General features: G+C 34.4%; 1 protein-coding gene across 4 annotated transcripts in view; it reads left to right on the top strand.

Annotated features, from left to right (window-relative positions):
* CNBD1 (cyclic nucleotide binding domain containing 1) overlaps nucleotides 1-24950 on the top strand; it is a 492838-nt gene that overhangs the window by 28996 nt on the left and 438892 nt on the right. For all 4 annotated transcript variants that reach the window (XR_015246579.1, XM_086695101.1, XM_086695102.1 and 1 more), the window contains exon 3: nucleotides 14909-15022. Coding sequence is in view for 3 of the 4 variants with exons in the window: in XM_086695101.1 (XP_086551227.1) it covers nucleotides 14909-15022 (114 nt within the window). In the remaining variant the exon portion in view is untranslated. The remainder of the gene's footprint in view (nucleotides 1-14908; nucleotides 15023-24950) is intronic.

Below are 24950 nucleotides of genomic sequence, written 5' to 3'. Positions count from 1 at the left end.
ACCCTCTGTGATGTTGTATTTTATAATAAGAAATATATATTTGGTCTGGTTTCTGGCAGGGAGCTCCTAAAACTGTTGAAATTTCCTAAATGATAGGGTGATAAAGGTGTCTGTTGTTATGTTAATGAGGTGGTAGTTGAGGCCACCAAGAGATTGGTTTTGAAGGAAGACCAACCATGTGTTTAAAAAGTTCAAACTTTCAGTCCCACCCCATGACCTCCTGGGAGGGGCTAGTGTTTGAATCAATTGTTAATGGCCAGTGATTTAATCAGTCATGACTATGTAATGAAGCTTCCATAAAAACCCAGAAGCATGGGGTTTGGGGAGCTTCTGGGCTGGTTAACATGTGGTGGTGCTGATTAAATGCTGTGCCTGGAGAGGGTATGGAAGCCTTGTACCCCTTACCATATATCTTGCCCAATGCATTTGTTCCATCTGGATGTTCATCTGAATCCTTTATCACAGACTTTTATAATAATCCAATAAACATAAGTACAGTTGATCCTTGAACAACACAGGTTTGAGCTGCATGGGAAAACTTATGTGGTTTTTCTTCAAGTTTTATTTAAATTCTAGTTAGTTCATATATAGTGTAATATTAGTTTCAGATGTAGAATTTAGTGATTCATCACTTACATACAACACCCAGTGCTCATCATAACACATGCCCTCCTTAATACCCATCACTATTTAACCCATCCTTCAACCACCTCCCCTCCAGTAACCCTCAATTTGTTCTCTATAGTTGTGTCTGTTTCCTGGTTTGCCTCTCTCTATTTTTCCCCCTTATGTTCATCAGTTTTGTTTCTTAAACTCATCTGAATGAGATCATACAGCTTTTGTCTTTCTCTGATTTATTTCACTTAGCATAATACTCTAGCTCCATCCATGTTGTTGCAAATGGCAAAATTTCATTCTTTTTGATGGAGATATATTCCATTATATATATATTTTTTTACCACATCTTCTTTATCCATTCATCAGTTGATGGACTCTTGGGCTCTTTCCATAATTTGCCTATTGTTGATAATGCTGCTATAAACATCAGGGTGCATGTGCCCCTTCAAATCATGATGTTTGTATCCTTTGGGTAAATACCTAGTAGTGTAATTGCTGTATTGGAGGGTAGTTCTATTTTTAACTCTTTGAGAACCTCCATACTCTTTTTAGAGTGGCTGCACTAGCTTGCATTTCCACCAACAGTGTAGAGTGTTCCCCTTTCTTTGCATCCTTGCCAACACCTGTTGTTTCCTATGTTGTTCATTTTAGCCATTGTGACAGGTGTGAGGTAATAATTCATTGTAGTTTTGATTTGCATTTGATGATGAATGATGTTAAGCATCTTTTCAAGTGTCTGTTAGCCATCTATATGTCTTCTTTGGAAAAATGTCTATTTATGTCTTCTGTCCATTTTTAACTGGATTATTAATATTTTGTGTGTTGAGTTTTATAAGTTCTTTATATATTTTGGATACTAACCCTTTATCAGATATGTCATTTACAAATATATTCTCCCATTCTGAAAGTTTTCTTTTAGCTTTATTTGATGATTTCCTTTACTGTGCAGAAGTTTTTTTTTATCTTGATAAAGGTCCAATAGTTTATTCTTGCTTTTGTTTCCCTTGCCTCAGGAGATGTATCTAGTAAGTTGCTATGGCTGGTGTCAAAGTGGTTACTACCTGTGTTATCCCCTAGGATTTTTTTGGTTTCCCAACTTACATTTAGGTCTTTCATCTATTTTGAATTTATTTTTGTGTATGTTATAAGAAAATAGTCCAATTGCATTATTTTGCCTGTTGATGTCCAGTTTGCCCAACACCATTTGTTGAAGAGACATTCTTTTTCCCATTGGATATTCTTTCCTGCTTTGTCAAAGATTAGTTAACCATATAATAGTGGGTCCATTTCTGGTTTTCAATTCTTTTCCATTGATTTATGTGTCTGTTTTTGTGCCAGTACCATACTGTTTTGATGACTACAGCTTCATAATATAACTTGAAGTGTGGAATTGTGATGCCTCCAGCTTTGCTTTCCTTTTTCAAGATTACTTTGGCTATTTAGGGTCTTTTGTGGTTCCATAACATTTTAGGATAGTTAGTTCTAGCTCTGTGAAAAATGCTGTTGGTATTTTGATACAGGTTGCGTTAAATGTGTGTATTGCTTCCAATAGTATAGACATTTTAGCAATATTTGTTGTTCCACTCCATGAACATGGAATATTATTCCATTTCTTTGTGTCATCTTCAATTCCTTTCATCAGTGTTATATTGTTTTTAGAGTACAGACATTTTACCTCTTTGGTGAGATTTATTCCTAGGTATCTTATGGGTTTTGGTGAAGTTGTAAAAGGAGTTGATTCCTTTATTTCTCTTTCTGCTTCTTTGTTATTAGTGTATAGAAATGCAATAGATTTATGTATGTTGATTTTGTATCTTGTGACTTTTCTGAATTCATGTATCAATTCTAGCAATTTTTTGGTGGGGTCTTTTGGGTTTTCATATAGAGTATCACGTCATTTGCAAATAGTGAAAGTTTGGGTTCTTTCTTGCTGATTTGGATGGATACCTTTTAATTCTTTTTTGTTGTCTGATTGCGGAGGCTAGGACCTCCAGTACTATGTTAAATAACAATGGTGAGAGTGGACATCTTTGTCTTGTTCTGACTGTAGAGGAAAAGCTCTCAGTTTTTTCCCATTGAGGATGATATTGGCTGTGGGTTTTTTGCATATAGCTTTTATGACATTGACATATGTTCTCTCTGTCCCTACTTTGTGGATATTTTATCATGAATGGATGTTGTACTTTGTCAAATGCTTTTTATGCATCTATTGAGAGGATCATATGGTTCTTACCTTTCTTTTATTAATGTGATGTATCATGTTGATTGTTTTATGAATATTGAACCACCCTTACAGCCCAGGAATAAGTTGCACTTGATCATGATGAATGATTCTTTAATGGACAGTTGGATTCAATTTGTTGGTATTTAATTGAGAAGTTTTGCATCCATATTCATCAAGGATATTGACCTGTAGTTCCCTTTTTTAGTGGAGTCTTTGGTTTTGGAATCAGGGCAATGCTGGCTGCATAGAATAAGTTTGGAAGTTTTCCTTACATTTCTGTTTCTTGGAACAGTTTGAGAAGAATAGGTATTAAGTCATTAAATGTTTGATAGAATTCTTCTGGGAAGCCATCTGGCCTTGGACTTTTATTTGTTGGGAGATTTTTTATTGTGATTCAATTTCTTTTCTGTTTATCGATCTGTTCAAGTTTTCTATTTCTTCTTGCTTCAGTTTTGGTAGTGTATATGTTTCTAGGAATGTATCCATTTCTTCCAGATTGTCCACTTTGTTCTACCTGTGTTCTTCTCCTGTGAAAATTTTAATAATATTTTGTTATAATTGTGTGCATTTCTGTAGTATTGGTTGTTATTTCTCCTCTCTTATTTGTGATTTTACTTGTTTGGGTCCTTTCTGGGTAGAGGTTTATAAATTTTATTAATTTTTTCAAAGAACCAGCATCTGGTTTCATTGATCTGTTTTTTTTTGTTGTTGTTTTTTGTTTAGTTCCTATATCATTGATTTCTGCTCTAATCTTTATTATTTCCTTTCTGCTGACTTTAGGCTTCATTTATTGTTCTTTTTCTAGCTCCTTTAGGTGTAATGTTAGGTTGTTTATTTGAGATTTTTCTTGCTTCTTGAAGTGGATCTGTATTGCTATATACTTCCCTCTTCTGGCTGCTTTTGCTGCATCACAGAGGTTTTGGACTTGTGTTTTCATTTTCATTTGTTACCATGTATTTTAAATTTCTTCTTTAATTTCCTGGGTCACCCATTCTTTAGTAGCATGTTGTTTAACGTCCATGTATTTGTGATTTTTCCAAATTTTTTCTTGTGGTTGATTTCAAGTTTCATTGCATTGTGGTCTGAAAAGATACATGGTATGATCTCAATCTTTTTATACTTGTTGGGGGTTGATATGTGACCTAGTATGGGATTTATTCTGGAGAATGTCCCCTGTGCTGCTTTAGGATGAAATTTTCTGAATATATCTGTTAAGTCCATCTGGTCCAGTGTTTCCTTGTTGATTTTCTGCTTAGATGATCTATCCATTGCTGTAAGTGGGGTGTTAAATTCCCAATGACTATTGCATTATTATCAACTAATTCCTTTATGCTTGTCATAAATTGTTTTATATATTTAGGTGCTTCGATGTGGGGGGCAAAGATATTTACAATTGTTAGATCTTGCTGGATAGTATTCTTTATTATGATGTACTGCCATTCTTCATCTTTTGTTACAGTCTTTGGTTTCAAATCTAGTTAGTCTGTTATAAGTATTACTCTGGTTCCTTTTGATGTCTATTTGCATGGTAAATCTGTCTTCATCCCCTCTTTGAATCTATAGGTGTCTTTAGGCCTAAATTAGTCTCTTGTAGCACATACATGGGTCTTTTTTGCTTGTTTGTTTGTTTGGTTTTTATCCATTCTAACACCCTATGTCTTTTGATTGGAGCATTTGGTCCATTTACATTGAGTAATTATTGATAGAGATGTATTTAGTGACATTTTATTACTTGTTTTGTCATTGTATCTGGAGATTTTCTGTTTCTTTGTAGTGTTTGTCACTTTTTGTCTTTCCTTTCCACTCAGAGTCTCCTTTAATATTTCTTGCAGGGCTGGTTTAGTGGTCATGATCTCCTTTAGTTTTTGTTTGGGAAACTCTTTATCTCTCCTATTCTGAGTGATAGCCTTGCTGGATAGAATATTCTTGGCTGTATATTTTTCCCATTCAACACGTTGAATATATCATGCCTCTCCCTTCTGACCTACCAAGTTTCTGTGGAGAGTTATGCAGCTAGTCTTATGGGTCTTCCCTTATAAGTTAGGTACTTATTTTGGGTGCTTTTTCTCCAGCAGTAGGGCAGCGTCCTCATGTCTCTATCCCAGCCAAGCCCACCTACCTCTAAAACTCCATTCTTTGAGCCTTGCTGGTTGGAAAAACTCATGAAAATCAGCTCCTCTCATTTTCCCAGCCAATGGTTTTGGGAAAGTGTTCTCCTTGTCCATATCCCTGTGTGCTCTACTATCTCTTACCTTTCTCTATGACCAGGGCTCCCTCCTCTCCTCAGTACCATGATCTATTTCTTCCTGAAACCATGTCTTGCCACTTCCTACCTTTGTCAGTATGGCCTCTTCTCTCCCTCTAGTTGTGCAGTTTGTTCTGTCAGTTCTCAAGTCAATATCTTGGGTATTCAGAATGATTTGATAGTTATCTAGCTGTGTTTAAGGGAGGAGGCAAGCCTGGTACTCTTACTACACTGCCATTCTTAGCTCCTTCTACTTATGTGCATTTTTTTCTGATAAATATAGTACAGTACTGTAAATGTATTTTCCTTATTATTTCCTTTCTTTTCTCTAGCTTATTTTATTGTAAAAAGACAGTTTATAATACATATAACATACAAAATATGTATTGATTGACAGTTTTGTTATCAGCAAGGCTTCTGGTAAACAGTAGCCTATTAGTAGTTAAGTTTTGGGGGAGTCAAAAGTTTTATGTGGATTTTCAACTGCGTGAGAGAGATTTGGATGGTGGGGGGAGTTGGTCCCCCTAACCCTGTTGTAAGCTTCTATAGGAAATTAGCCAAACCTGAACTTAGAGAGAGTCACAGGAACCTGCCATTGTAGCCAAATTGGACAGAATTGTGGGTAACCTGGGGATCTTCTACACGTGATTGGCATCTGAAGTGAGATGGGATCAGTTGTGGGACTGAACCCTTAACTTATGGGATCTGAGATCTCCAGGTACTGTTAGTACTGAGTTGAATTCTCAGACACTCTGCTGGAGTCCCCAAAGTTGCTTGGTATTGTGCGGGAAACCACCTTCCACCCCCCACATGCATTGGAGTTAGGTCCAGGAACTCACACATACATTGGAATTGGGTCCAGGAACCATAATCCTCTTAGTCTCCCATTTCTCACCCACTTAAGGAACTCTGGTCTAGAGAATGTTTCCTTAGATAAACTTCCTCAAGTTAAAGAAGTTGCTATAATTTCTAAGATGTCATTAACCCTCAAATTTCCCTACATCTTGATTTTTTTAAATTTTCTTTTAACTTTTATTATTATTATTTGAGAGATAGAGAAAGAGTGTGAGCAGGGGAGGGGCAGACAGAGAGGGAGACACAGAATCCAAAGCAGACTCCAGGCTCTGAGCTGCCAGAGCAGGGCCCAATGCAGGGCTCAAACTCACAAACCGTGAGATCATGACCTGAGCTGAAGTCAGAAGCTTCCCCAACTGAGCCACCGAGGCATCCCCTCTTCCCACATCTTGATTTAAGAAACAAATTCATATTCTTATGAAAACCTGCTTCTCATCTCCATTCCTTATCAATATTATCACAATTAGACTGTAAACTACCAGAGTGAAACAACCTTAGGAGTTTGGTTCACCACTGCATTTTTATTGACTATTTTGGTTCATGGCACGCAGTTGCATTCAAAACATATTTGCTGAATGTCTGTCATTTACTCAGTAATCAAAGCATGCAAATCTTGCAGGCATGTTTTATTCACTTGTTTCTTTATTTATCCATATGTTATACTTAGATTCTACTGTTCCTTTGTATTACTAATACTTGTTATTTACCTCTTATGTACTACTCAACTCTCACTCTTATTACCTGTCTCCAGGTCTACCACATTTCCAATTGGAGTTCCACTCTCAAATTTCTTCTTATCTTAATTTCTCATTGTGTACTACAAATTTCTCATTTATTTCATTCACATATTTTTAATATATCTCATTTTTTGAGTTTTATATTTACAGAAAAATTGAGTAGAAAGTAGAGTTTCCAAATGCTCTTTACTTCTCTCTCCTAGTTTCCCATATTATTAACATCGTGCTTAATAAGTATGGTATATTTCTTATAATTAATTAGTAAATATTGGTACATTATGGACTAAAGTCCATAATTACAATAAGGTTCACTGGGTTGTACATGGTAGGGTCTTTGACAGATTTTAAGGACGTGTAATTATCATTACAGTATCATACAGAGTATTTTTTGCTCTAAACATCCCTTGTGTTCACCTATTCTTTCATCCTTCCCTAATCCATGGTAACCACTGATCTTTTTATTATTTCCATAGTTTTACCCTTTCTAGAATGCCATATACTTGGAAAAATACAGTGTGTAGCCTTTTCAAATTGATTTATTTCTCTTCACTGATGCATTTAATGTTCCTTCTTGTTTTTTCATGACATGATAGCTCATTTCCTTTTGACATTGAAAAATATTCATTGTATGGATGTAATACAGTTTGTTTCTCTATTCAGTTGAAGAATGTTTTGGTTGCTTCCAAGTTTTAGCAATTATGAATAAAGCTGTTATAAATATTCATGTACAGGTGTGTGTGTGTGTGTGTGTGTGTGTGTGTGTGTGTGTGTGTGTGTGAATGTTAAGTTTTCAACTCACCTGGGTAAATACCAAAGAGTGCAGTTGCTGTATTATATGAGTATTGTTAGTTTTGTAAGAAACCACCAAACTGTCTTCCAAAGTGTCTATACCACTGTATTTCCATAGCAATGAATGAGAGCTCCTATTGCTTCACAACCTTGACAGGAGTTTGTGTTGTCAGTGTTCTGAATTTTAGCCATTGTAGTAAGTGTGTAGTGATTATCTTGTTATTTTAATTGCATGTTTCTGATGACATATTTGGAGAATCTTTTCATATGCTAATGTTCTTCTTTGTGAGGTGTCTGTTCATATCTTGTACCATTTTTAATAGGGTTCTTTGTTTTCTTATTGTTGATTTTTAAGGGTTATTTTTATATTTTGGATACCAATCCTTTATCAAATAGGTGTTTTGCAAATATTTTCTCCCAGCGTGTGTATTGTCATTTCATTTACATGATAGTGTCTTTTTGCAAGCAGAAGTTTTAAATGCTAATAAAGTTTAACTTATTAATTTTTCTTTTCATGAATGATATTTTTGATGTGCAATCTAAGAAGCTATTGCCAAACCCAAGGTCACCTAGATTATTTTTCTATGTTATTTTCTACAAGTTTTATACTTATTTCACGTTTAGGTCTGTGATCCATTTTAGGTTAATTTTGTGAAGACTGTAAAGTCTGTGTACCCCTGCACTTCTTTTTTCCAGATAGATGTCCAGTTACAGCATAATTAAAAAATATATACATCCTTGGGGCACCTGGGCGGCTCAGTTAAGCATCCAACTCTTGGTTTTGGCTCAGATCATGATCTCGTGGTTTGTGAGATCAAGCCCCATGTCTGGCTTTGTGCTCAGTGTGGAACCTGCTTGAGATTTTCTCTCTCCCTCTCTCTCTGCCCATCCCCTGCTTGCATGCATGCTCTCTCCCTCTTAAAATAAATAAATAAACTCAAAAAAAGAAAAGAAAAAAGAATTACCCTGTCTGTATTGAACTGCCTTTGCTCCTTTGTCAAAGAGCATTTGATTGTATACATGTGGGTCTATTTTGAGGCTTGCTATTGTGTTTCATTGATCTTTTTGTCTACTCTTTTTGCCAATATTATTTCCCTGAATGTTTGGGAATTTCTACAAATATGTCTTCAAATTTAATTTCTTATTCAACTCTAATTTGATCTTTAACATGTTCATTGAGTTCTTCATTTTAATGATTATAATTTTAATTTTGAGAAGTTCTACCAAGTTCTCTTTTCAAATTTGCCTGGTCATTCGTGATAATCTTTTGTTATGGATCATGATTGTTATTCTACCTTTATTTCTACAAATATTTTATATTGTTCTGTATTCTATATATAACATACCAGGATTATAGTGTTTAACAGTATAAATCTAATGCTCCCTTCATGGTAACTTGTCTTTGCACATAAAATTTCTATGAAAGTTTTGCTTATTCTTAACATATAATAACATAAGACCTAAGTTGTGGATAATTTCCCCCAGGGAGAATTTATAACTGTCTCTTCTTAGAACCAGAGTATACCAAGAAACTGGGATTACTTCATTCTCCTTCAAAAATCTTTCTCCAAAGCAAATTTCTCAAGCTGAGCTACCCTCTTTTTTCCTGGGTCAAGGTACATTTTTCTCTCAGCAGTGCTCTTATCAGTGCCCTCCTCACAACCCTACCCCTTTGTCTGCTTCATGCTCACATCTTAGGTACCTATTCAACTCACTTTAATTTCTTTTTTTTTTTCTTTTGCAATGTGATGGTTTTTGGAGATCTCAATATCTCATTATTTTCTTCTTGTGAGACCAACAATGCAACAGAAAATTCTTTGTGCATGATATGTGCAACAACAGAGTTCTTCAGAGAATCAAGACTGCCATGATGTAGTAACTGAAGATTTTTCTTTCTAAGATGTGATGTTCTACACTATAAGATGAATGCCAGATATTTTCTCTTTAATAGTTCTCTTCCAATGATGTAAAAGATTCAGACTCATTGGCTAAGTCCTTTTCAATAAAGAAGTCTCTCTCATGGCTAGACAATTTTAGTTTTGACATTAACTTGAGAACTTCATATGTATTTGCTAAAGAAGGATTTAAAGTTGACTCAAATTCTTGTTCTTTTTTCACTGAAAATGGAGTTTATATATCTATATTTTTAATAAAATGTGTTACTATATGCTATATATTCTGTACTTAGATTTATATTAAGTTATTATTTTTACATGGCTAATACATTATAAAAAATGGGCCATGGTTTTGCATTTATTTTTTCGAACTACTACAGTAATCCTAAAGATAGGTAGTTCTTTTCTAGAAATAAATAAATGAGAAGATGAAATAGTTTGTAAAAGATAAACCACAACATCAGGTTACATGCTAATCAGATATTTGTTCTGAAAATAGGGTAAGTAAAATTTTTTGACAGATCAATATCCCTGTAAAAGGTTAGGTTCAGTCTTCAAGTCATATCTTTGCAGTTGGCTTTGTCAAAATAGATCTTTTAATTTTTCTTTAGGAACTTTATGAAAATAAAAAGGGGTTGATCTGTATGATTAATATATCTGCTAATCAATTATAGTGGCATGTGGAACTCCTTTGAAAAACTAATCAAATAATTTTGACGCCATGGAGTCACTCGTAATGAGCTTTATCCATAGATAAGAAAGATGATCAAATGAATTCATAACTAGAGACTACATTTCCAAAATATTTAAAATTAAGTCTGGGGAAAACTGAACTGCATGACATTTTATAGTGGCATTATCTAAAGACTGCTGATTGATTGATCTTTTCATTTAGTAGCCAGGGCATTTTAAATACATTGGCCTTATTATGTAGCATTTTTCTTCTTTCTTTAATTTTGTAATAAAATAATAAAAGCCATTATATACAAGGTAATATATAATAAAATAAATATATACATTATATATAATGTATAATAGTATATTATATCTATATTTTTATGTATGTATATAAAAGGAACTTAATTATTATCAAATTGGACCTCTGCTTTCTTCTAGTTTGCAAGAATAACATTCACATTTTTTCAATTTTCATCACATAAATGAATAGATGCTACAATACTTATAAGACAAATTTAGGAAGAAAAAATCTATGAGTGGTTAAATAGATCCAACCTTTATGGCTCGTTTTAACTAATTTAAAATAAAAAATGTAAACTGCCTTAGGGAAGCCACATAAATATAATTAATCAATAAGTATTTTATTAAAAGTATATTATGTTCCCATACTTGTAAGCAAAACTGAATGGGATACAGAAGATATAACTAGTTAGGGAAATCTAGCCATTATAGACAAACCCTAAATCTCAGTGGTATAACACAACAGAAATTTCTTTCTTTCTCACATCAAGCCCTATAGGGTTATATTTGATTGGTAGGCTGTTCTGGTTTAGGAACTCAGGCCTCTTTCAAACTTTTGTTCTTTCATCTTTGTGGTTTTCAAGTTTAACCTGCTAATTTGCTTCAAGCTGGAAAGGAAAAAGACATAGAGAATCTTTTATAGAAGGGTTTTTTGGTGAGATTGGGGGCAGATTTCGATGGGCCTGGTCTGGAAATGGTGCACATCACTCCCACCCTCTCTTCCATGTTCCTTTGGCTAGAACTTAGCCATGTGACTGTATCTAAGTGCAAAAGAAGTTGGGAAATGTAGGTTAGCCCTGTACCCAGGAAGAAAGGGACATGGTTTGTTGTAGCATAGGGAAGTTTTTAAGATAGATATAAAATAATTGAATATTAAACATTGAATTATTATTATTTAGACATGTATCTATCATTCAGTACATAAGCAAGTAAAGCATATAAAGCTTAAATGACTTTAATACTTTCAATACCTTAATACTTTTTACTTGATATAAACTAGAAAATTTAGTACACAAACAAAGGTCATTTTGATCCCAAGACTAGGGTTCTTTTATTTCTTTTCTTTTTTTTAACATTTATTCATTTTTTGAGAGTGAGAGAGACAGAGCATGAGCAGGGGAGGGGCAGAGAGAGAGGGAAACACAGAATCTGAAGCAGGCTCCAGGCTCTGAGCTGTCAGTGCAGGGCCTGACGTGGGGCTCGAACTCACGGACCGCGAGATCATGACCTGAGCTGAAGTCAGATGCTCAACCAACTGAGCCACCCAGGTGCCCCATAGGGTTCTTTTATTTCTTATTGTAGGCACAGTCTAGTAGAGGAGGCAAAAAGTAACTACTTGTCATGCAGTTAGGGAACCCTGCCAAGGCCATTAACTGGTACCCCTGTCCCCTGGCCTGGGATAGTGTAATTCATGTAGAAGTAAAATATTATTTTGATTGATTCACACAGTAATTTAAAATTTTTCTAAAGTATGTTACAGTCTTATTCTGCTCAGGCTGACATAATACTGTAGGTTGTCTTAAATAACAGAAATTTATTTCTCACAGATCTAGAAGACGGGAAGTCCAAGATCGAGGTGCCAGTTGTTTCCTTTCTGACTAGAGCTGTCTTCCTAGCGTGCAGATAGCTGCCTTTTTGTCATGTCCTCTTATGGCCTTTACTTGGTGTGTGCATGTGGAGAGAGAGATCTTTCTCTCTTCCCCTTCTTACAAGACCACCAGTCCTAACAGATTAGGTCCCTGCCCTCAAGATCTCATATAACTTTAATTACCTCCTAATAGCTTTATCTCCAGTTACAGTCACATTGGCAGATAGGGCTTCAACATATGAATATGGGGGAGGGGGAGGAACACAATTCAATCTACAGCAGTTGCTAATATTTAAAAATAAAAATTTCACATGAGAGTTCAAATTTCTGGTTTATGTAAAAATTTTAAAAAAATGAAAACCTGTAGGATCTGGCCATTTTAGACTTCTCTTAAGACATGACAGATGAGAGAGAGAGAGAGAGAGAGAGAGAGAGAGGTTGTGGCTTTCTCTTTGTGGGAATTATTTCCAGTTTGGCACACACCCCACCTTTTAATACCTACTTGGCTATTGTAAGCATCCTGAAAGTGCTAGAGTTCTGGTGTGTAAATCTATAGGTTTTGTATGTATTTCCCCTTCATCTGAGGAAACTGGGGTTTCTCTGCAGGTGAGTTTCCTTGCAGGTGAGCTTCAATAAAGTAGAGAATTTTGTCCATAGAGTGCTTACTCATAGCTTAGGAAATTATGTGGACAGTTTTCAAGTGTCAAATAGTTATTTGGATCCATGGTCTACTTTCTGACTCTGCCATAATTCTTAATCTTTCTGTATCCCTGGATTTCTAATTATATTTATACCATTTCTCCTAATCTACTTCTCTTATGCGTATTTAGAGGCATTTATTTGCATACTTCACATAGTTTTAGACAATAATGCAACCTACTGAACACACAGAACTATATGTTTTTATTTCAAAAGAGACTCAGAATAGGCATATACTGCCAGATTACATTTTGTGATGTAGAGTATACATCATAGCAGCATAGAGCACTTAGGTCCTCATTTTGAAAATTATATCATGCCTAGTTCTGGCATTTGTCTTTTCCATTTCAACCTTCCACATTTTTCACTTCTTGAAGATACTAACTTGGAGACAGATCATAAACACTGGTCCATGTACATCAGCTACCACACCTTGAAAATTCTCAAGGATTAGATGAAGCAGGCAGTTCAGTCATAGACATGGAAAATGACAAGAGTGAAGGTCTTAGCATTTTGATGTAAGCTTCTTAGCCACTCCAAAGATGGTCTGTCCAGATCACAGATTGGAGTAAGGTTCCAAGTCTTATAGCATGGGCTCCGTGTAGACAAAGGAAAGAGGCCATAATTTTGTACTTCATGGGCCTCAATTTCTTTATCTACCAAATGAGGATGATAGGAATATCAGTTGATATAGTTGTGTAAGGATAAATTATACGTTACATGTAAACTGCCTAGAATAGTGACTGGCACTTAGTATTAACTAACATGTTTTATTGTTTAGGGAGCAGTGTATCCAAAAAGTTAAGACAATGGGTTTTAAAGTCAATATAGTTTTCATTTGTACCCTGTGTCCTCCACTTACTAGTTATATGAATTAAGTTTGCAGTTTCTTTATGTGTAGAATGGGCAATAAAGAATAGCAACTTTATCAGGTTGTGTAAATATGTAATGAGACAAAAATAGTGTGAAGATTTTAGCCCAATTGTTTGGCCTATAACAAGCACCTAATGTTTTACAAGTAGATGTGTAAAATAGATGAATGTAGAATGTGAATTCTAAATTGGGGGAAAAAAAGATCTTGGAGAAGCTTCTAATGATATGTGACTGGATTTAAAACATATTAGATTCTTGCTTCATGTATCTCTATAGTGTAAGATTAGGCATGAAAATGCTTAATGTCATATTAAATCAAATTCACTTTGCACTATTTGAGTTAATTAAGTTAAATTAACTTACATAACATTCTTAAAGTATGTAGTATTTGTTTTGTGTAAAGAATTAATATGGCATTTTAGGAAACTTTGGCCAGGAGAAAAAAAGCTGTTATAAATATTTTATAATGTGTTGCTATTATTTACACTGACAATGAAATAAAAGATTTCTCAAGTATTTTTATATTCATTGCCATGAGGCAAATATTGATAAAGATGTTTGTCAGTGTTCGTTTTTAAGTATGATCATTTTTGATAATTATTGAAATAAGCTGTCAAGATGAATGCTTAGCATTTAAAAAAACTGATCAATTTTTCATGGTGGTTGTCAATTGAAAATTGAATGAAGCAGATTTTCTAGAAACAAATGTCATTACCTGACACTGAATGATAATTTACTATATCCTGTGGATTATTGGCATTTTTATATTTGCAGTGGGTTGAAATCTGGCTACAAATAGGAATCCCCTGGAGAAGGATATTTAAAATAGGCCCATGCAGACCTCTAGACTTGGAGATCTTTCCTCAGAAAGATAGGATAGAAAACCGTACTTCTAAAAAGCATCCCAGATGATTCTACTGATCTTGTGGATTGGGAAATGCTGATCTTTTGCTCTAACATATCTTTATTCCAGTTCTAAAAACAGTACATGAGATTTTCATAAATCATTGCAAAGATTCAGATAAATATACTTTTTGGTGATGTATATGTGACCTCTATGTGAATTATTTTGGAGGAATTTTAATTATGTGGTATATTTTATGTAAGGGCTTTAATCAATTACAGAAATAAAACTTTTAAGAAGGCTGAACTTAAAAATTAAATTTTTGACATTGACATTCCCATAAATCTAATATTCATAAAATATTTCTTACTGAGGCACACTATGAACAATTTTTATAGTGGATCTTTTTAAAGCACAGAATGTTTATGTTTCATATTTTTGTCATTTGTTTTTTTAGGCTAAATAGTATAGACTTAAGTTGTATGTATTGAGTCAAAAATCTTTCCTTGGAAACTATTATCTTATGACACTTAAAATTTAATTTGTCTCTCTTATTTTTAAAGCCAGAGTTCTTACAGTATCCTGTCAGCTCACAATATGTTTATAAAGCAATATCCTAAAATATTCCTGAAGAAAAAAACCAGACTGCCTAAACTCTTCAAACAAGAGGTAAAAAGGTAATGATGTCTTCTTTTGGAAACAAGGTTGATGTGCATATGCATTAAAAAACAAATGGAGCTCAAATAATGAAAGTATTTAATCTGTTTCCAGCACTCCATGCTAGGGAGCAGCCAAGAAAATGAAGTTTGGTAGGGAAGAGTAAATTTACACAATGGTTTTGGAGGAATTTTAATTATATGGTATGATGATTGGGACTAATAAGCGTATGTTGCTCCTTTAGTTTTATCATTAAAAAGAATAAGCAACTAGCCTTATATAATAAACATAATAAAAGAAAATGCTATTAGGAATGCGAAAGATAATACAATAAATGATACAAAGAAAACTAGGAAAATTATAAATTATGATAGAGTTATATAACTTGAGGCTAATTTGATAATCTAGATGTTATTGATTAATTTCTAAAAAAAGCGCTACTAAATTTATTCAAGGAGATAGAAATTAAAAATATAATATGGTATAAATAGAAATTGTAAAAAGTACTCTTCAAAAGTATAATTTGGAGCAAAAAAGAACAAAAGCAAAAATTAAAAACCCATAGCCCAAGTGATATCACTAGAAGTTCCTTTCAAATGTCCAAGAAAAGCTAAAATTTCTGTGCAATTTAGTTTTTCCATAGTGTAAAAAATAAAAAGTAGTTTGTGATTTTGCCTTGTATCCATAACTCTGATATCAAAATTTAGTAAGAATAAAAGCCCCTGTGTGGTTTGGTTGGTTCAGCATGCCAAACTTGACTTAGGCTCAGGTCATGATCTCGCAGTTCATGGAATAGAGCCCCACATGGGGCTCTGTGCTGACAGTGCAGAAGTTCTCTCCCCTGACAATGCAGACAGTGCCTGCTTGGAATTCTCTCTCTCCCTCTCTGTCTCTGCCCCTCCCCAGCTCACATGCATGCACTTTCTCTCTCTCAAAAAAAAAATAAACATCTAAAAAATTTTAACAAAAGTAACATAAATAAGAAATACTAATTTTAATTATTATCATGTAGGGAAATATACATAATGAAATATTAGCAAGTGAAATAATGCAATAGTGTATTAGATATGTACATCATGGTTATATTGGTTTCATCTCATGAACTTAAAGAAAGTTCATCATTAGAAAATCTATTATTACAATTTTATACTACTAGTAGTTCAAGAAGAAATGTTGAAAAGGTATTTGATGTAATTCAATATGTCTCATAGTAAAATTAAAATCATGCTTTTACTTGTAATTTGTGCAGTATGTGACTATTAAAAACTACAAAACATTTATATTTTAAGCCAGAAAGAAACTCCTCTAAAGTAGCAATAAAAATACCTTAAATGGAATTAAAATTACATTCATGAAATATATTAAATTATGAATCTCTAAGCTTAGCTTACACTGGCCCTTGGTAATGTGATGAATCCATATAGGCTTGGATGGTGGGACTAGAGCTCGGGTAATTCAGAGAAGCTTTTGGCAGAAAATAATTGATGAGAAAACATGAATCTTAGCAAACACTAAATACCAACACTATTAAAATTATTCATGAATAACATTTACCCATTATCATTGCCATATTCAACACTCCGTCATTCACTTAATGTAAATGTCATGTGACAGATACAACAGCAAGGCTTTGAAGAATGACATGAGCCTTGTTTGGGACATCTGGTGAGAATTCCTTATGTCAGGGCATTTGCTAAATATCGAAGTGCAAGGAGAGTAGAAGGAATGCTTCATATAACCATTAACTCCACTTGGAGCAGTGCCCCATAAATGAAAATAAATGGAAGACCTGGCTGGAACCTAGATCAAAGATGACTCAGAACTATGACAGTTGTCTAAATTTATTTTATTTATGAATCAACTAGAGAGAAGGTAATTTTTTGACATATTGACAGGTATTAGATATCAAATCTGCAATATTTCTTTTAAAAAAGCACTGAATTTTGACTCACACAACTTGGATCTGAGTTTCTGTTTTGTCCAAGTGTAACAGCATGACTTGGGAATAGCCTCTGAACATTGTTCTGTTTTTACCTCGGTAAAGAAGATAATATTAATATCCCACATTAATAGCTCATTTCAGAGTTATGCGTGGAAAGAACTTTTAAATTGTACTAGCTTTTATTATTATCATGGACTATAGATATAGGCAGTGAGGATGTTTTGTATAGATGTATAACATCTGTCAAGAAATTCTGCCGCTTTTCAAATAGGTTAACCAACAACAGCAACAATAACAAATTAATACATATAATAGTAACAGTAACAAATTGCTGTATCTTCACTTAAACAAATTTAATATTCACCCTTTTAAACAAGAAATGACAGACTTAAATTATTTTTTAATTGAAGTATAGTTGATGCACAATGTTACAATAGTTTTAGATGTACAACATATTCAGTAACTGTACATTTTACTATGCTCACCACAAGTGTAGCTACCATCTGTCATCATACAATGCTATTACAGTACCATTGACCACATTCCCTATGCTATACCTTTCATCCCCATCCCTTATTCATTCCATAACTGGAAGCCTGTATGTCCCATTCTCCTTCACCCATTTTGCCCACCTCCCACCCACATCCCCTCTGGAAGTCACCAGTTTGCTCTCTGTGTTTATGGGTCTCTTTTGCTTGTTTATTCATTTGTTTTGTTGTTTACATTCCATATATAAATGAAATCATATGGTATTTGTCTTTCTATGTCTGATTTATTTCACTTGACAAAATACCTTCTGGGGTGGTTCATGTTGTTGAAAATGGCAAGATCTCATTCTTTTTTTATGGCTAATATTCATTCCATTGTATATATACCACATCTTTATGCATTCGATAGATGGACACTTTGGGGTGCTTCTGTATCTTGGTTGTTGTAAATAATGCCGCAATAAACTTAGGGGTGCATATATCTTTTGAATTAATGTTTTTGTTTCTTTGGATACATACCCAGTAGTGGAATTACTGAATTGTATGGTATTTCTATTTTCAGTTTTTCAAGGAAACTCCATACTGTTTTTCACAGCAGCTGTACCAATTTATGTCCCCATCAACAGTGCATGAAGGTTCTTTTTTCTCTACATCCTCCTTAACAGTTATTTCTTGGAGAAGACAGACTTTTAATCAGTACGCCTTTATATCAGTTCATTTCTGGAGGAAAAGAAGGTTTAAGGAAATGATAGTAATTGAGAAAAGTATTCCACAGAATTGTGGAAATCTATGTTGAAGATATATTTATTAAATAAGCAACTTTTTGGGGGGAGAGTAGGAACTCAAGTATTATAAGGAAGCTTGTATTCTTATTTGACTTTTATAAATCATTTGACTTACTTTTTTGGATAGTAAGTCTAGAGACAATTTGATTTTTTTTTTCTTTTAGAGAATGAATAAAAATGACTAAACTGCAGCTTTTCTATTGGGACATTTTACTCCGTATTTTTAACCATTTATTCATTTGTCTGTGGGCTTATTGTTAAACTGCAAAGTTGTGTATGGGCTTTGGCTATAAGATACTTGTCTCATTAAATTTAGCAGCAATCAATCACATGTTGCACTTAATATGCAGGGTGTGGCGTTTTAGACTCTCTTGATATATTTTTACTCAGGACATTTTAATGAAGTCCAATAAGTATCTATTATCCTAAAAGATTTAATTCTAATTAGGCATAGGATCAAAAAAGGGCGAAGAGAAGGGAGTCACTTGCTCTGTTTAGAAGGAGTTTCTAGGTTTATAACTTATAACAGATTATAACAGGTTTATAACCAGGTAATGGTAATGTTTAGCAAAACCATCTTAACTTAGCTTGTGTTATATAACTTAAAACTGAATAAACCTGGTAAGAGTAAAAGGATGTTGGCAATGTGCTGTACTGTGCTTCCTGTCCACCAGCCCTGGGGTCTCACTAAGAGTATCCTTCAATGTGCTAAAGGCATCCTGACTGGAAGGGTCTTCTGGGATATTTCTCATGGCTCCAGAAGTCAGTATGCTCAGTTGGCCAAATTACCTATTTCTCCAAAAGCTGTCAAAGCATGTTTTGTGCAAAGATTTGATGCTTCAGTTTGGACTTCAGATTCTAAAGAGACTAGGACATTTCAGCTGCTTGAATTGAAGCTCAAAATTTTACTTCTACATCTAAAAGCAGTAACATGTACCTTTGATCTGGGTTAAAATGATGTGGAACTTCTCTGTAATATATATATTTTTTTCCGAAACACATTTTAAAATAATTATTTGGTATAGTACACATTGTACCTTGATGGATTACAAATTCTCTCTAAAAGTGTAAGTGCAGAAAATGCTGGAAAATAAAGATGAATATTTGGAGATGAAGCAACTAAAAACCTAGAGCAAATGGATTCTGATAGACTGACTTTAAAAAAATCTCTGCAAAATTACTTTCTTAGCTTGTGTTCTTTCGAGATTTGGACTCAATTTCATTCTCTAGCATTGTGAAAATTACCCATGTGCTATAGTTACAGCTAAGTAGTGCTTATTTCATGCTAGCTTGAATCTGGCCTCAGGGTAATTAACCACAGGGTATTTGAAAACTATGTATTTAACGTTAGAACAAAGGAAACTATCCTTTTCGTGATTATAAAACCCTTATTTTGTCTGAAGTTCTGAGGTCTATTGAATGAGATGCTCCTTGTGTGTTTTTTTTTTAAGTCAGAACCGTAATAATTCTGTTTTACTATTTTTCCCTAAAAATAAATGCAAAAATTTACATCATCTAGGAAGAAACCTTATAATAATGCTTTATCATTTGTTTATTCATTTAAATAATACGTACTGAGTATTGACTGTGTTAAGTGCAAGTCTCGCAGGGTCTCATATTCAGAAGGTATGGCACTGACAGGCACTAAGAGGTAATAAATAAAGTGTAATAAGTGTCAGCGGTGACAAAGTGCGGGGGTGGGCAGTTTGCATTGAGACTGCTTGTGTTAATGGCAGACGATGTACAAGAAGATCAAGGCAAGAATCCCTGAGGAAGGGATGTTGAAGTTCAAGGATAAGTAAGAGTTAGCTAGGAGAAGAAGGAAAAGAGTCCTTGAGACAAAAACAAAACAAAACAAAATAAAACCAAAAAAAACCCCCAAATTCATGTGATGGTCTTCACCATTATTATCCAAGTGCAGGTAAGGCTATTTTGGCTGATATAGTAATTGCCCAGTTTAGTAGTTGCCACTAGAAAGTTTTGGGAAAAAATTTTTTCAAAATATTTAGATAATTTCTTCCATATATGTCAACATGGGAGTGGTGATGGCTTGCAGTGCAGGAGAAGAAGAAAGAAAAAGAGGGAAAGAAAGAGAGAAAGAAAGAAAGGAAAGAAAGAAAGAGAAAGAAGAAAGAAAATAAAGAGGAGAGAAAGAAAGAAAGAAGAAAATAAAGAGGAGAGAAAGAAAGAAAAAGAAAGAAAGAAAAGAAAGAGGAGAGAAAGAAAGAAAGGCAGAAGGAAGGAAGGAAGGAAGGAAGGAAGGAAGGAAGGAAGGAAGGAACAAAAGGAAAAGAAAGAAAAGGACAGAAAGAAAAGAAAAAGGAAAGAAGGAAGGGAGGAAGAGAGGAAGAAAGGAAAAAAGGAACAAGGGAGAAAGGCAAGGACAAAGTGCAGGACTGTCATGCTAGTTTATAAAAGCAATATTTGGACCTTTGAGAGAATTTTCGGAAGGAAAGGGAAGGGAAATTTATATAAATCTAACTAGTTGCCTCAGCCATGGTCTGATGTCTTTTGTGGCCCAAATTAAATCATTTGCTATGACATAAAAATGAAACCCTGGATGGCCTGGGGCATTACTGTAGCAAAATGGTGGCAATTTGTAGAAATTGCCTAAGTGCATAGGATTTCCCTGTGTTAGAGTGAACTGTTATAAGAAAGTTTCAAGTCTTGAGTTGGAAAAAAAATGTCATTCCATGTTTACAACTACCACTGAGGAATGGTAGACTATTCTAAAAGGAAGGCCCTTTTGTCACACTTTCTTCCTATGGTTTTGGTTGGAATTGTCCAGGAATAGGTGTTGAACTGTTCTGACTTGAGTAGAACTATTCTAACTTGGAGTTGTGGAGCTATCCAGGGGTGAGGAAAGGCAGAGAAAACAAGAGGCAGACAAGAAGCAGGAGGAGCCAGGAAATAATTGGAGAAATGTGCACTGAGTGAGGAGAAACCATTTGTCCTAGGCATGGGGTTGAGGACATTTAAGAAAAGAAAACTCTAATATAATGTATTTCAAGTATGTTGGGCTATATGTGATACAGCATCTCTTTAGGATAACCCCAGTATCTGATGAACTCTATTGCACTTACAAATGCTCTAAATATTTGGTTTAGTTTAGTTTGGTTGAGGAAATATAGGCAAAGTTGGTTTTATTTCTGGATAAACAAGACATGGAGTAGAGTATTTAAGGAAGAAACACAGTGGCAGAGGTAACATCAGAATGTCATCTGGGTAAATGTTGAAATCTTAAGGAGAGGTTTGTACTTCCATGGATTTGCATGGAACCTTATCTAGATTTTTAAGAGGCCAGTAGATCCCAGTGGGCATAATTTTAATTGCATGGAATTCCTGACCAACACCCTACCCTGATAATGGAAAAATGTGATACCATCAGTTAAGAGATAGGTAGTGAACATGGTGCAATTATGAGTTCAGCTGGAGGAGAATTATAAATGCTGCTACATTTTCTTATAGATTCCATTTCTGTAAGGGGAAAAAGTCGTCTTTGATTCAAAGGGAATCAGTTCTAGGTTTAAAAGCCTATAGTTGAAAGTTTGGAGCTTCTTCCATATTGTGTACTATTGGTGGCAAGAAATTTGCTTCCCTGTCTCCAAATTGGCCCTTCCATTCTCCAAAACGAGATGCTTCATTCATTACTTAAATTACCCAATGAGGCTAAGATCTCTTCAAGGACATAACTATGAAATCAGGAAGAGAAAGTCTTAAAATTTACAAGCTACGTTTTCTCTGAATTTAATTATTTTCTTTAATAAATTAAGTCCTTGGGGCGCCTGGGTGGCGCAGTCGGTTAAGCGTCCGACTTCAGCCAGGTCACGATCTCGCGGTCCGTGAGTTCGAGCCCCGCGTCAGGCTCTGGGCTGATGGCTCGGAGCCTGGAGCCTGTTTCCGATTCTGTGTCTCCCTCTCTCTCTGCCCCTCCCCCGTTCATGCTCTGTCTCTCTCTGTCCCAAAAATAAATAAACGTTGAAAAAAAAATTAAAAAAAAAAATAAATTAAGTCCAGCTTGAGTGACAATATAGCTAAATGATGTTTTATTATTGTTTCTCAATAGTCAGTAATCATCAATTCCAATACAAAGGTCAGGTAGAGACCTTTGGTACTAAAGCAAGGTTGCCTATAGAATATGAAAATGGGGATGGAAAAGAAACTAGATAAAAGCCATTAAGATGAGTGTGTAAGAGCTAAACAAAGCTAATTTAAGAATGCTGAGGGGACACCTGGATGGCTCAGTCGTTAAGCATCCGACTTTAGTTCAGGTCATGATCTCACAGTTCGTGGGTTTGAGCCCCACGTTGGGCTCTGTGCTGACTGCTCAGAGCCTGGAGACTGCTTCGGATTCTGGGTCTCCCTCTCTTTCTGCCCCTTCCCCTGCTCATGCTCTGTCTCTCAAAAATAAGTAAACATTGAAAAAAATTTTTTTTTTTTTTTTTTTATTTATTTTTGGGACAGAGAGAGACAGAGCATGAACGGGCGAGGGGCAGAGAGAGAGGGAGACACAGAATCGGAAACAGGCTCCAGGCTCTGAGCCATCAGCCCAGAGCCCGACGCGGGGCTCGAACTCACAGACCGCGAGATCGTGACCTGGCTGAAGTCGGACGCTTAACCGACTGCGCCACCCAGGCGCCCCTGAAAAAAATTTTTAAAAAGAAAAGAATGCTGAGGAAAATTAAGGATCGGTAAATATATGTTATTTTATAGCATATATTTTATAAATATATGTTAATATATTGTTATAGTCAAGGTTGTCTTTAGATATCCCAACTTTTTAAGTTTGGGCATCTTTAATATCAGTTAATATTCTGTAGGTAAATAATCCTTTTGAAATAATTTTACTTTCTTGCATTTTCATATAGCTTGTCATATATTAATGGAAAATGTATTGCTGCTTTATAGCATAGAATACAGGTTAAGTCCAATCAACTGTTCATGTTTAACTGTGGATTTTCTATTGCTTTTTGGGAATGAAAAGGGGAGACTCTGTGTTTGGCATAGACATTTATCTAATAGAAACCAGGGAAATATTGCTTACCTCTCTAACCTTAAAATATTCTTCCTATATAATAAGAGATGACAGGATTCCAATATTTGCTGTCAAGAGTATATAAAAGAATTTGCCTTTGAATCCTCAATTTTAACTTTGGATATGTTGGCAATGTGTGGGACAAAGTCAGCACTCTTGCTCAATATAAGACAAAGCTTGCAACTTACTAATGTACATCCTGGGGCTGGAATTCACCCATAATTATTTCCTGGTTTTTCCTGGTTTGGCACCAGTGATAAGTAAGCTAAGCTTAACAAATGGAGTTAATGCAGTAAATAAACTTAAAGTGGTTGTATTTATTTGTATTTTTATGAGTCAGGCTGACTTCAGAGTCTAAAAAAAAGGATTGAAGAGACCTATAGCAAACATCTTAAGAAAGTTCCTATATATATTTTATGTATTATATATATATACATATATATTATATATATATACACATATATATTATATATGTGTATATATAATATATATATACACATATATATACACATATATATTATATATATACACATATATATACACATATATATATACACATATATATTATATACACATATATATTTTATATATATATACACATATATATACACACATATATATATACACATATATATATACACATATATATTATATATATATACACATATATATACACATATATATATACACATATATATACACATATATATTAATGTGTATATATATATAATATATATGTGTATATATGTATATATACACATATATATTATATATATGTGTGTATATATATATATAGGATACGTATATTATATATATATTACTCTGACTCTAACCACTACCTAGTAAAATTTATATGGATTTACAAAAAAGTGGGGGAGGGGGATACAGAAAGATTTGGGGGACTAATTTTAAAAAGTTTGTGAGAGGGGCGCCTGGGTGGCGCAGTCGGTTAAGCTTCCGACTTCAGCCAGGTCATGATCTCACGGTCCGTGAGTTCGAGCCCCGCGTCGGGCTCTGGGCTGACGGCTCGGAGCCTGGAGCCTGTTTCCGATTCTGTGTCTCCCTCTCTCTCTGCCCCTCCCCCGTTCATGCTCTGTCTCTCTCTGTCCCAAAAATAAATAAAAACGTTGAAAAAAAAAATTAAAAAAAAAAAAGTTTGTGAGAGCTAGAATGCAAGAATACATAGATGGCAATGTGTTGTGGTGGCCTCTGGACTAGTCAGATCTGGGTTTGAATTTCAGTTATGCAATTTGGTAATTGTATTACTTTAAGATTATCTAAAATTTTGAATCTTAGTTTCTTTATCTATAATTGAGACAGTGATACATACTCTATAGTCATGTTGGAGGATTGAATGAGATAATGTGCACTAAATTTTATTTTATTTTGCTTGTTAGTGGTGCTAATCCCTATCACCTGAATTTACTGGGGCTTTTTAAAAAAATCTTTAATATGGCCAATTTAAAAACAATGACATCAATAAAAACTATTATTTTACACTATGAATAATTCTTTTACTAATGCATGATTGTGTAATATACATTGGTCCTTTGGAAAATGGTTCACTAGGTTATATAGATCTTGCAAATGTTAACATGTTTTCTTATGTAATGTATAAAGATCACAGTTTTTTTTAATTTATAATTTTTTTTTACCTTAGAGAGAGAGAGAGAGAGAGAAAGCACAAGCTGGGGGAGA

Source organism: Puma concolor, chromosome F2 (genome assembly GCF_028749965.1).
Source record: "Puma concolor isolate L17-30 chromosome F2, mPumCon1.1.hap2, whole genome shotgun sequence".
Taxonomy (NCBI): domain Eukaryota; kingdom Metazoa; phylum Chordata; class Mammalia; order Carnivora; family Felidae; genus Puma; species Puma concolor.
Note: the sequence above shows the minus strand (reverse complement) of the source record. Positions and strands in the feature narration are given on the sequence as shown.